This window comes from Lissotriton helveticus, chromosome 9 (assembly GCF_964261635.1).
Source record: "Lissotriton helveticus chromosome 9, aLisHel1.1, whole genome shotgun sequence".
NCBI classification, from domain to species: domain Eukaryota; kingdom Metazoa; phylum Chordata; class Amphibia; order Caudata; family Salamandridae; genus Lissotriton; species Lissotriton helveticus.
The window spans coordinates 1,063,668,638-1,063,681,889 of record NC_136070.1 but is presented as its reverse complement, the minus strand read 5'-3'; the positions used below and the strand labels follow the sequence as shown (position 1 = coordinate 1,063,681,889).

The 13,252-nt window shown below is 42.4% G+C and overlaps 1 protein-coding gene across 2 annotated transcripts in view; it reads right to left on the bottom strand.

Annotated features, from left to right (window-relative positions):
• Positions 1–428: 428 nt before the first annotated feature.
• Positions 429–13,252, bottom strand: part of PPARG (peroxisome proliferator activated receptor gamma) — a 220,864-nt gene continuing 208,040 nt past the window's right edge. For both annotated transcript variants that reach the window (XM_078661417.1, XM_078661416.1), the window contains one exon: positions 429–882. In XM_078661417.1, the coding sequence (XP_078517543.1) occupies positions 635–882 (248 nt within the window). In that variant the 3' untranslated portion in view covers positions 429–634. The remainder of the gene's footprint in view (positions 883–13,252) is intronic.

Here is a 13,252-nt window from a genome sequence, read left to right as displayed (position 1 = left end):
TACATCTTCTTTCTGATGAGTAATCAGACGTCATTTGAAATGGGTTGGGTACTCCATACCCCACTAGTAAACGTGTGCTGATACTACCTAGTTAATAGCAGCATGATTCTTGAAGACATTGCTACTGAGCAGAGTCAAAGCTAGGTGTAGGAACACATTTACACCTACAGTTTACTGAACTAGACCTTTTTAAAATATCACCTTTAATGGAATTTGTATCTAGGCACAAGACAGCTCCATACATTTATTGTATCATTAGTGTTGCCTTGTTCTCCTCGGAAAATGACTTTTGGGATCTTTTTTCAATTTGACGAACAAAAATTTAACCGCACAACGATATACATTTTGGTGAGTCTTAAATACGAATGCTGAGTATGTTAACTAAAGCAACTGCTTAAATAACAGATTCTGAATACACTGACAACACATTTGTGATATGGGCCTTTTAATATTAAAAGTAAATTGAAAATGTGTCTTTTTGAACAATATGCATAAAATAGACCTATGGTGCTGAAGCTCCATCTTTAAAAAATAGTTCACAGTAATATCGCAGGTATGCAATGTCTTCCCTCATAAAAATAGTGCAATTTGAGGAATGTACATGATGTCAGAGGAAGAGAATGTGTTTTTCTTCTTAGTACAAGTCCTTGTAGATTTCTTGCAGGAGTGGGTGGAGGTTCATTTCGGCCTCCGTCTTCTTGACCATCTGCAGGAGCTGCACGTGCTCCGTCACTATCTGTCGGAGGTCTGTCATTTTCTGCAGCAGTTTGGCAAAGAGCTGGGAGGACTCAGGGTGGTTGAGTTTCAGCTGTAGCTCCAAGGCCTGCAGCAGGTTATCTTGGATTTCCTCGATGGGCTTCACATTCAATAAACCAGGACGATCTGCAAGGAAAGAAGATCAAGAAACATTAGGGAACATAACTTACTAGACTAAAACAATCAATTTTTGCAGTGTGGTTTAATATATGAATGAATCACATAAGGATAGCCTTAATTGTGATTCAAGTTCATGCCAGTAAAAGACAGCACACTGATGGAGATCAGAGGGTACCAAGGAGCATAGCAAAGGCTAAAATGACTGCCTCACTACCCTTTGTCTCCATACACAGAAACCAGTCTGAACAATAATTCCTAGAAGAAAGATGCCTTCCATCCCCAAGGGAAGGATCAGTTAGGACCACATTGTCCAACTCGGGCCCCGTAGTGCCAGATGCATGCCAATTTTTCAGGATTACATCTTCTCTCTAAATGACATTTATTTAGATTCATTGTGTGTGAATTTATCATTTGTGGAAATCCTGAAAATCTGACATGGATCTAGGGCTGTGCTGGGCACATTTGATGTAGGAGACCTCTATGAAGATGGCTACAAACAGCTTTAAAGAGCATAATGTAGGTCACCAGTAACTCACAGGATAAACCTTCACAGGAAGGGTGTTTTAGAATGATGCCTTTCACGTTCCCAAAAGTCCCTTTATCCTTCAACTTTTCACCCACAAAAATCATCCAAAAGACAAAAAGGCAACTAATGACAGAAAGGTTAATGCAGGAGGCAATTCTCCTAACTACTTGAGTTGAATGTCATCGATATATTGTTTACAAAAGGAAAACACATTATGCCACTGTCATTGTTATGTTATGTTACCTGCATTTTTTGTGTGCACTATCATCCCTGAGGGTATCCTGGCTCTGTAGCAGGTGTGTGAGGCTGACCTCGGGAGGGCCTACTCATTAATGACATTAAGAATTGGGGTTATGGAATCTTAAGTTTGAGTACTTCACTTTGTGGCTGTAGACAACATTAGCATGATTCTCATTTTCCCTCGATTATTCAGGGGACATACTGAAACAGTGGGTTCAGATTCATGAAAGCCAAACATATTGATATGTGAAATTATCAAAGGCATTAATAAAACATCCAGAGATTTAAGGCAATAGCTACCCAGACTGTGATGATGCTGATTTAGAGAATAGTTTACCCATTACATCAGAAGTGTAGTTTTCCATTTATATTTAACTGCTGCTTTCGAATGTCCAATAACTTGATTTGAACGGCTAGTGACCTATAACTATTAAAGTAAAGCATGTGTTTGCAAACCTCTGAATTATACACACTTTACACTGTCTGGCAAGGCAAGGTCCATCTCTCTGCTTGACTGGTTCTGTTACTCAAAGTGTACAAATTCCTGTCCATATCTGCTTAGCCAACTAGTTTGTACTCAACTTCTAAATCATGGTGTACCTCCTTTCCATACTCCTCTCCAGTCAAGAGACCATCGTTTGCCCTCAGCATAACTCCAGTCCATATTTCATAATCCACGCCCTATTCATAGTCCATGTTTAGATCTCAGTCAGTCCGCCTTCTATATATATTGTTATGTTATGTTATGTTAAAATGGAATTTATAGAGCGCACGTACACCGGAGAGGTTTCATGGCGCTAATCTGGTCGAAATCCAAGCTCTAGAGAAAGATTCAGAAAGCCTGTCGGAAGAGCCAAGTCTTTAAAAGACTTCCAAAGCCAAGAAGGTTAGTGCAGGAACAGATTTCAGAGGGAAGAGAATTCCAAAAAGTGGGGGCCAGGATTGAAAACCTGGCACCACCAGTACGCTTTAATCTGAAACGGGGGGTAAGTAGTAGATTCTTGTGGGCAGAGCGAAGATCCCGCGTTGGAACATATTTAATTAGCAAGTTGTTAACAAACTTCGGGCTCCTGCCGTTGAGTGCCTTAAAAATAATGCATCCCATCTTAAAAGCACACCGCTGGGCAACCGGCAGCCAGTGTAGGTTCTTCAGAAGAGGGGTGATATGCTGACACCTGGGAAGATGAGCAATCAGGCGAGCAGCCTGATTTTGTATTATTTGTAGTTGTTTGGAAAGATAGAGAGGGATGCCAAATTATAAGGAGTTGGCATAGTCAACATGGGACATAACCATGGCCATGATTACCTGAAGACGGGCATCATGAGTGAGGAATCTACAAAGCTTTTTTATTTTACATAGTTGAAAAAAACAGGTGGAGATCACCGAGTTGATCTGAGACTTCAGAGTGAGGTCCTGATTGATAACCACTCCGAGGCTTTTGGCCGAACTAGAAGGGACAGGGGGCTGGCCCAACTCCCTGGCCAAAAGTTAGGTCCACATGGGCTCCTCTTAATTCCACCAGTTAAAACCAGCTCCGTCTTGTCCGGATTAAGTTTTAGATGATTCTTGTTCATCCATTCACTGATGAACAGCATGGTGGATTGAAAAGTATGAGCTGATTCCGGGGAGTCACTGATGAAAAAAATAAGTTGGAAATCGTCTGCATAATTAAAAGTGCAGACTTTGCTTTCCTTCAAAGCTCGGACAAGAGGGAGGAGGTAAAGATTGAACAACAGGGGAGAGAGAGGAGTCTGGGGGACTCCACATGGAATTTTAACTCTAGGAGCAGTAAACTGGGCGGTACAAACTGCTTGAGAGCGGTTTTCCAGAAAGGAACTAATCCAACTTAAGGCAAGGCCATTGATTCCTGCTTCCCTCACACGGCCGACCAAAAGGGAATGGTCGACCGTGTTGAAGGCGGTGGAGAGGTCGAGCAAAACAAGGGCCTGTGGGGAGCCTCTATCAACCTCACTGTGCAAGGTGTCAAGAACTGTGAGGATGACTGCCTCAGTGGAATGTGCCGGGCGGTAGCCCGCCTGATGGGGATCAAGAAATTCCGATTCCTCCAAGAAGTGTGCGAGACAGCCTGTGACATAAGCTTCCAAAATCTTTGAAAGATAGGGGAGAAGGGAGATGGGGTCATAATTAGTTAGAGTAAGTGGATCAGATCCCACCTTCTTTAGGAGGGGGATAACAATTGCCTCTTTGAAGGTTGCCGGAACGGTACCCTGAGACAGAGACTCATTTAGAAGATTCAGAGCAGCACTAGGAAAGATAGTGAATATTTCCTTCAAAATACAAGGGGGCAACAATCGGTGGGAGACCCCGATTTGACTTTAGAAAGAAGATTTCTGAAAGTGTGCTCACATATAGCAGGATAGTGCGAGAAAGTGCTAAGGTTGGAAGTGGGATGAAGACTAAGGTCCGGGGTTTGACAAACCGGAATACTGGATTTGATTTAGTGAATTTTATCAATAAAAAAGAGATTCAGTGCATTGCAGAAGGTTTGTGAGGGGGGAGGTTTACACAAAACTCTATCGGGATAGTGACAAAATTGATAGGACCCACCAGGCACATGGTAACATTGTGGCATAGGGCACAGGCGAGACTGAAGTGGGGGGAGTCATCACAAAGTTGACACCGCTATGGGATACCAAGGCTCTGGGGCACCTACGCCACACCAAAGGGTTCACCCAATGGGACAATATAGGGATCTCAACGGTAGGAGATATGTGGACAAAGGAGGGGGTGGTCCCATTCTCACACCTTCAGCAACAATACAACCTGGGTCCCACAGAAACATACAGGTATGTGCAAATTAGGCATGCACTAATGGCGGCTATCCCTGCAGACACTGTAGTCCCGGAAGCCTCACCACTTGAGGACCGCCTGCTCACTGACTTTATGCAGGAGGGTGCCACATCCCTTACTTATCGCAAACTGCTGAATAACTTGCCAGACCCACTAGTGCAGTTAAGGGAAAAATGGGTTGTAGAAGTGGGGGATGTGACCGACTCAGATTGAAATGCGGCACTAGCGTCTCCGCGCGAGGCGGGAATCTCAGCTAGGTTCCGCCTGATACAGCTCAAAATTTTACATAGAATATACTACACCAGGACTACATTGTTCAAACTGCACAGAGCAACACACCCGCTCTGCCTCAGGGGCTGTGGGCTGAAGGGTACATTCATACACACACTCTGGGAGTGCCCGGCTCTGGTAGGGTTCTGGCGACAGGTGATGCGTACTATTTCGCAAACGCTGGAAATATCCCTGGCACCCGACCCCCGTGTATGCCTGCTGAATATGTGGGGCCCGAATGACCTAACGTATCATGGTAGACTATGGGTCACGGTGGGCATGATGACAGCCAAAAGAGACATAGCACAGAAGTGGGGGGCGGCAGATCTACCAACCTTGTCGCAGTGGTGTAGAAATATGGATGCTATTATGTTGACAGAGCGGGCAGTATATAAACTGAGAGCGAATCCCCGCAAATGGAACAAAGTATGGCTGCCGTGGAACACATACAGGGGCGATCTCTGTGACTCGCTGGAGGAAGAAGATATTGAAAGTTCTGAGGACGAGATGGAGGACAATTGAGGGCCTGGGGGTTACTATAAATTGAGGATGATTGAGATGGGCGGGGGAATGTTAGGACATGAATCAGGTTGGTTGCGCGGGTGGAGTGGGGTGGGGTGTGTGTGGGCTACCTGCGTAGAGAAATGTAAATGCCGTGATGTGAGGCAGTTGGTGGAAAGCAGATGAGGTCATTCACTTGGTGCTTGAGTCAACTTGAGTTCTGTTATTACAAAATACAAAAGCAAGATGACACTTATTGTGCATATAACAGTAATGAATAAAATTGTCATGTACATTGGTAGAGATGCTGCCGGACCGGTGGTTGTCGGCTGAATAGCTGTGTAATCCTTGCATTGGTGGAATAGTGACGGATATGGCCGGCCCCAGGGTTGTAGGCATGTTACTGTATTTTATTGATTATGAAAATAAATTATTGCGTTAAAAAAAAAAACCTCTATCGGGATTAGAGAGATCATTCACAATGTGAAAGATCTCCTTTGAGCGAATAGTTGCTGACGAAATTTTGGATGAGAAGTATGCCGCTTTAGCCTTTAAAATAGATTTTTTATGTATTTTACCTACAATTCATACCCTGCCCCCTGTCCACACTACACCCCTCTTCTATACTCAACTTTAAGTGCATACTGCAGCTGCAACCATTTGGCAACTCTATTCCATACTGCAGAGCAATTTCATTCTTCGCCTCCAGGTCATACTGAACCTCTAGCCATACTGCACTTTCAGATTATAGTCCACCTACTTTGCATCCATAACACATCTACAGCACACATAACTATGTATATATATGTATATATATATATATATATATATATATATATATATATATATATATATATATATATATATATATATATATATATATATATATATATATATATATATTAGGCGGTAGATGCTTTGTGGATGCAAAGTAGGTGAACAAGGGATCTTGTTTCCCGAAACGCGTCGAGTGCGTGTGTGAATAAAGACACTTTTCAACAGCATTTGTGGCCTGGATATCGTTCTTGTGAAACTGGGAACGGCTGTCGTTTGAAATACTGGGGAGTGGCGATCCCGTCCTGGCCCGCCGCTGTCAGTGGCCATCAGAGCTTTCTTCACCGATGTTAATGGTGGATATATAGATATATATATATATATATATATATATATGCCACATCGCTTTAATGCTCACTCTTCAGCCAATATTCCCTCTCCCATCAATATTGCACCTCTCATCCATATTCCACCAAAGGCCTACCCAACATGGTCCTCCCATTGCTCACTCCCAGTCTGCCCTCCACTTCCAGTTTTCTCTGAACAGGTCCATACTACCCCATGAGTTAATATTGCACCTGCACCTGCAGTGCAAACTCCACTGTTTTGCACCTTCAAAAAGGTGCATAATGTTGTGCAGGAACCAAAGTGCTCCATTGCACAGTGGGGGAAAACACAGCACAGAGCCCAAACTACAAAGATATTGCAATGCTACTGTGATCTTCTGCACTAGCTCTCAAACAGGCTGCATAGTGTAGTACACACACCTTTGCACGGTAGTGCAAATGTGTGCACATGACAGCTAGCATAGGTTTTGCACTGCAAAGTTTTTATACTGGAAGGGCACACCTGTAGTACAGAAAAACTATGCTTAGACATACTCTAAAACTTCTCAAACACTTTATGTGTGCTGTACAGTGCATCACACATGCAAAGTTTAGGAGAAATACAGCCTTTTCTTCAAGTTAATGCTTGTCTCAAGGAGGCGGTGTTTTTGGTGCAATACCCTGAATACAAATGTTGGTAGATAGGTCTTTGCATCCAAAACCATGGGTGTAAGCATGGGAAAGCCATGTATCACCCATGGGACGCTTCGTTGATACAAAGTAATGCAAAGAAGCGCACACTGCTACATTGCTTTACTTTTAGGCAACTTTCAGGCAAGCAAATCAACACTTTTAGTTGAAATACATCACTTTGATGACTTTACACTGGCGCAAAGTGTTGACAAGTCTGCCCCTCATGTGACCAAGGGTGAAAAGATAGAAAGCTTAAGTACATGCTGACTGTAAGACTGCCCCTGCTGGACACAAATAGCTACAGAAAAGAAAGTTACAGTCGCATTCAGTAATGTGGTCATAAATATATGTAGTGCAATCACAACATTGATTTGATCAGATATTTCCTTACTACTAGGTATTTGGGGCTGACGTCCTGGGCCCTGGGTCATTTGATGGTGAAGAAGGCCATTTTAATATACACTATTGCTGGATTCTACTCTAGCCATCATCCTCCCAGAGCATATTAAAGTAAATGAGACCCAAGGATTATTTTGAAGTAGATAACCCTTGACATTGTACATCAAATTTGATGTCATGTCCATTATCAGGGTTTAAGGAGCACGAACGTATAAGGACTGGTTTGGCATTTTACTTCAGGTTTAATAATTCAATCTAAATTACTGAGATGCCGAATTTGCAGTGTGCAAACATCAGTCTCCGAAACACAGAAATGGCTAACCGGTAATCACAATTAGAAAATGGCAGCATTTTACAAATAGAAAAACACTTAGGGCCAGATGTAGGTCACCAAATACCGGTCGGTAACGGTAACGGACGGTGATTGAGATGTAGGGGCCATTATTTTACCGAATCTGTAAATTTACCGAATCGGTAAATTTATCCAGATGTAGGTAGCACTGTTTACAGTGCTACAGGCCTTCAGAATTCGGTATTTTATCATCCAATACAATTGGGTGCTAAAATACCAAATTCAGGTGTACATGCACATCTGTGCATGTACACCTGTGCCATGTGACACACAGACATGCCCTTAGGGCATGTATGTGTGCCACATGGCACACAAGCCTGGAATTGGGGTGCTACAGGGTGTCAAAGTGACACCCCGTTCATCCTTGCAGGTATTCTGTATTTCCCATTGATTCCTATGGGCTTCAAGGCCCATAGGAATCAATAGGAAATACTGATTCGTTATTTACCGAATCGGTAAATACCGACTCTTACAGGTTCGGTAATTCTAAAATAAGAATTACCTACATCTGCCCCCTTCCTATTTACCTACTCTTAAATACCGAATCGGTATGATTCGGTATTTAAGAGTAGGTAAATAAGAATTACCTACATCGGGCCCTTAGTGAGGTGTGTAACACAATAGCTTTTCCCTTTAAAAGGAAAACATCTATTGCCTTTCCTGTGAGATGTTTCCTCTCACAACAATATTCACACTACCCTTACATAGGTTGTAAGGATCTTAGGACATATTTAGTCAGATTGTTCTTCAGAGGTGCTTTAAGATCTCTGCACCTGTAAGTAAGTCGGGCTGGACTGGCCGTAGCGGGCACCAGGCATTTACCCAGTGGGACGCCAGGATTGGGGGCCGGTTTTGGGCCCCTATGGGCTGATTTTATTACAGGGCGGTTTTTGCAGCACAGCTGCAATATCGGCAGCTGTGATGAAATCGGCCAAAACCAGCTGTGGCAAACAGATTGGCCGCACCCCCAACCCCCCGGGGGGCCAGCCGAGCACTTTACCATGGCTGGTTTTGGTTCCAGTCCGGCCCTGTAAGTAAGTGAACTACTCACACTTATAATTCGGAAAAGACCTCCAATTTTGAATAAACATGAAACCATAAAGTATTTAGCAAAATACAAACGTACAAACATGTGACACTGGTGAATAATTCAAACCATACACATAGGGCCAAATTTATAAATCTTCCATGCAATATGGCAAGACAACTTGTGGCACTGCTGTGCGTGAAAGGAAGAGGGCAGGAATGCACCATATTTACTAATATATGACGCATTCCCAAGCTCTCCTTGCACTGACACGCTATATATACGCTGCCTAGCGCCACAGCAGGTACTCTTGCACCAGTGCTTCATTTGAGCTGGTGGACTCCAGCGCTTGGCACCAGCTCTTAATTGTCGACACCCACACTGATGACAGTCTGTCACATGGCGGCACTGTCTGGATAATTTAAAATTGAGCAATATTGTTTTTTATTGATTCAATATACATGAAACAGGAGTAATAGCTGCCACCCAGCCATCCTTGTAGTGTTGAGTGCCTGGAATAGTCTGAACTGTCACACTTGTAGGAGTGTGATGATTATTTGTTATGTTGGTACTGTTACTGGTAACACTGGCAGGGGCAATGGGTGGTGCAAGCTGCAGTGGCCTTCCAAGAAGGGCCCTGGCACCTATTTTTTTTTTACAAACTAAGCACTGCTTACACCATGGTGCAAGGTGCCTGCGTTGCAGGCAGAACTGTTTCTGTGCAGGAAGGGACACTTTCCTGCATAAAAACAATTCTTTGAGGTGTTCTCCACTTTCTAAGTGTGTTGTAGAATGCAGCACACTTAGAAAGAGGAAACAAAGTGGAGAAATAAATATATTTCTCCTTGCTGCGCCTCCCCTGGGAAGGAGTAGCATTTTGATGCATTCCCAGGTTTACCTGTTTTGTTAAATCTGGGAATACACCCAAATCCATGGGGGATGCATAAGAAAACCCATGCTCTGCACATGGAACGCCTTCCCAGGGCAGAGTAGCGCAAGGCAGTGACTTGCGCTGCCTTGCAAAACTCCAGATTTCCCAACCCACACAGGGCTACACAAGATGGCCTTGCGCTGCTTAGTAAATCTGACGTACGTATTGTGTTGCCCCGCAGCATCATGTGTGACGCAACACAATACAATGATAGATGTGGCCCATACTGTAGAAGTCTTTTGAAAACGCTGTCACAACACACAGACAGGCACAGTTCAGCAATGCTAACTATTAACAAAGGCTGAATTCGAGCTCTAAATCAATCAAAACATTAAAGAGCAAATCAGAAGCTCGGAACAAGCATCGGAGAGAGGGGTGTGAGCCATCTTGTCAATGGAATACCTAAATGATACTCACATCCGATTACCATAAAAATTACGCACACATTGGTTTTGGGTATTAGAAAATCAGATTTGATGACATAACAATTAATATTTTGTACCTGAATCTGGCCACAGCCACAGTGGAACTGAACAGCTATATGATTCACATCCTTGGTGCATAACCTTGTGGAAAGAGCTCAGGGCAACGTGTGTACTAGCTAACATATGCTTACAACAATACAGTTCTTTGATGTGTCCAATCATGATTTTATTATGAGTCTCATAGCTTGGGTTCCAAGTCAAAGAGGTGATACTTTTAAAGTCAACATAGACTCCCCTAATTCTTTCTTCAGAGACGAGTCCTAGATTTCTTAGTCCTTTCGGATGAAGACAAACACAAAAAGAGACCCTGCTTGCATCACTGACTGCAAAGGATTTAAACAACTTATTAAAACTACATAAAAAAAAAATAGATGCCAATGTCCCTCGTTTTTAAATGACATGATTTCCATACCAATACGGTTTTCATTACTGGGTTTAATTTTAGACATAAGTCTAAACACCAGTGTATAGCGCTTTTAGAAAATGAACAACTTAATGCTGTATTTCACATAAAGTGTGCATCAGAAATTGCATGTCTTCTCTTTTCATAATAAAAAAGCAAGACTCTCCATCACAGTCCTAATCTGTGCAACATGAAAAAGAGCTGGCAAGAAACTAGGGCCATGTTTCCTGCGAGGATTTTGGGGGCTGCTTACATCCCCACAAAAAGCTACATTTGAAACTTCAATTCATATCATGAAAATGTGACCGAGAGCATGAAGGAAGTGCATAGCACGAGTCCCTGTAAAGCAGACTAGACGACTGCATTTGAAAGCAACAGCAATGTGGTCCAACTTCTCAAAGGATCTTCTACTACTTCCGCATTGTTTTGCAACACTCTTAGAATGCTAGTTTCAACTACCTCAAAAGTATGCTGAATAAACACCCGTTGGTATCTCAAGTTTGAATCATTTTTTAATGCCAAGCAGACCATAACTTGCACAGCAAAGAAGTGCTCATGACCTCACTCTTCATGTGACAGATGCAATTACAAATGACATAAACAATGTTACAGGCTTACACAAACACATACAAACGCATCATAGGGCATTTTGTGGCACTAAAATCTGATGCATAGTGTAGAAACTGTCAAGGGATGGAGGGCTCATTGCCACACTGCACTTAACACAAGGGGGATAGGAGCACACTGCCTCACCTACCAGCACAGTTCGCCCCTTAGCATGCAACAAAAATTAAAGTAAGCATTTAAACTGAACTGCATTTATCAGGATGCTGAGGGGCGCACTGTGCTGGGGGGTGAAGCAGTGTGCTTCCTTCCCCCTTCTGTTTAAAAAGGCTCCCTTGAGCCACTGAGCTGACAAGCTCTTGGAGATTCACCTGTTTGCCAGGGAGAGGTACAGAGACCTGAGAGGATTGTGGCATCTTTCTCAGCAACCCCAGATACATTTTGTTTGTTTATCTCTTCTGATGAAGGATAATATCCAGAAACACATGTGTCTAAAGATTCACAGTACCAACCTGCACCAACTTTGGTGAAATACTTCAACAAAAATTCAAGTAAGCATTTAAACTGAACTGCATTTAACAGGATGTTTAGGGGTGTACTGTGCTGGGAGGTGAAAGAGTGTGCTCCCATCCCCCTTCTTGTCACAGTAAAGTGAAGCATAGGCACGCAAAGTTTCCTAGCAGCTGATTTCATTTTGTTTCGACGGTCCTCGATTTTGAGACTGAAGTCTCCTACATACTCATCTTCCTGTTATAGTGCTCTCACTCCATCTTGCTTAACGCCTGATAAAGGAAGTAGGATTTATCACAACAAAAGCAGGATAATTCTGAATATGCCCAATCCAATTTTATCTCACTAGATTAAGGGCCATATGTATCAAAAAAGAGTTTTGCGATTCTCAAATTGCGATTTTTAGCGAATCGCAATTAGAGAATTGCAAAATGCACTATATGTAGGATTTGCAATTTTTTTCCCCCGAATCCTACAGATTCCTTATTTACGAATTGCAAATTGAGATTCGCAAATAAGGAATACCTTCCCATTCATTCCTATGGGCGAGGAGGCCCATAGGAATGAATAGTAAGACATTTTCAATTTACGATTACCAATCAGAGAATCGCAAATTGAGAATGCAATTTCAAGGTTGCAAGGGTGCCAAAAGGACACCCTGTTGCACCCCTGAAATATGCATGTGTGCACATTTTGCACACATACATGCCCTATGGGTATGTATGTGTGACACATGGCACTTTTAAAAAAATCAAAAAAGTGTTTTTTTAAAGGAAATTGCAAATTACCACCAACTTGAAGTTGGTGATAATTTGCAATTCCTTAAGGCCAAATAGCAAATTTCTGGTGCTTCCAGAATTGCATTTAAGGAATCGCAATTTACAATTCCTTAATTGCATTCACAAAATAGAGAATTACACCTTTTACAATTCTCTATTTTGCGATGGCCTTTTGGGATGATAAATCCCAAAAGGCTTTTTCCAATTCGCAAATGGGTCGATTCTGAGAATCTGCCCGTTTGCCGTTAGCCCACTAAACTATGTAAATATGTGACTAAAAACATTAACATGACAGTTTGAGAAAATTCCATGAAACACTGACCACTGACAACTATCACTCTACCAGAGATCATGTTTCCTATATGGTGGTGTCCCTTCACTGGCTCCGTATGAAGGGACTGATTCTTTTTAAATAGCTGTGTTTGATGGACAGGCAATGTACATATACAGTGGTTCCTTCTTATAAGGCTTATTTAATTGGCACCATCCTTCTTGGTTATTGAAATCACATTACCAAGCTCTTTGGAAGGCGCTTCGCTTTTTCCACTCCACCAAAAATGTTGAGTGTTAAATTAGGATGGAATTAATCCTTGTATAATTCAGGAAGGAACTGAAGACCTGGCTCTTTTCTTGACTATGAGCCACTTTCAGCCTAACTTAGCTTTGTGTTTTCTGTTATTATTTTGTATTGGTGTGTTAGTACCACAGTACCTACCGCCCTATCGGCGGGTGGAGGTACAACTTTAGCAATGCAAAACATAAAATATTTGTTATGTTATGTTAT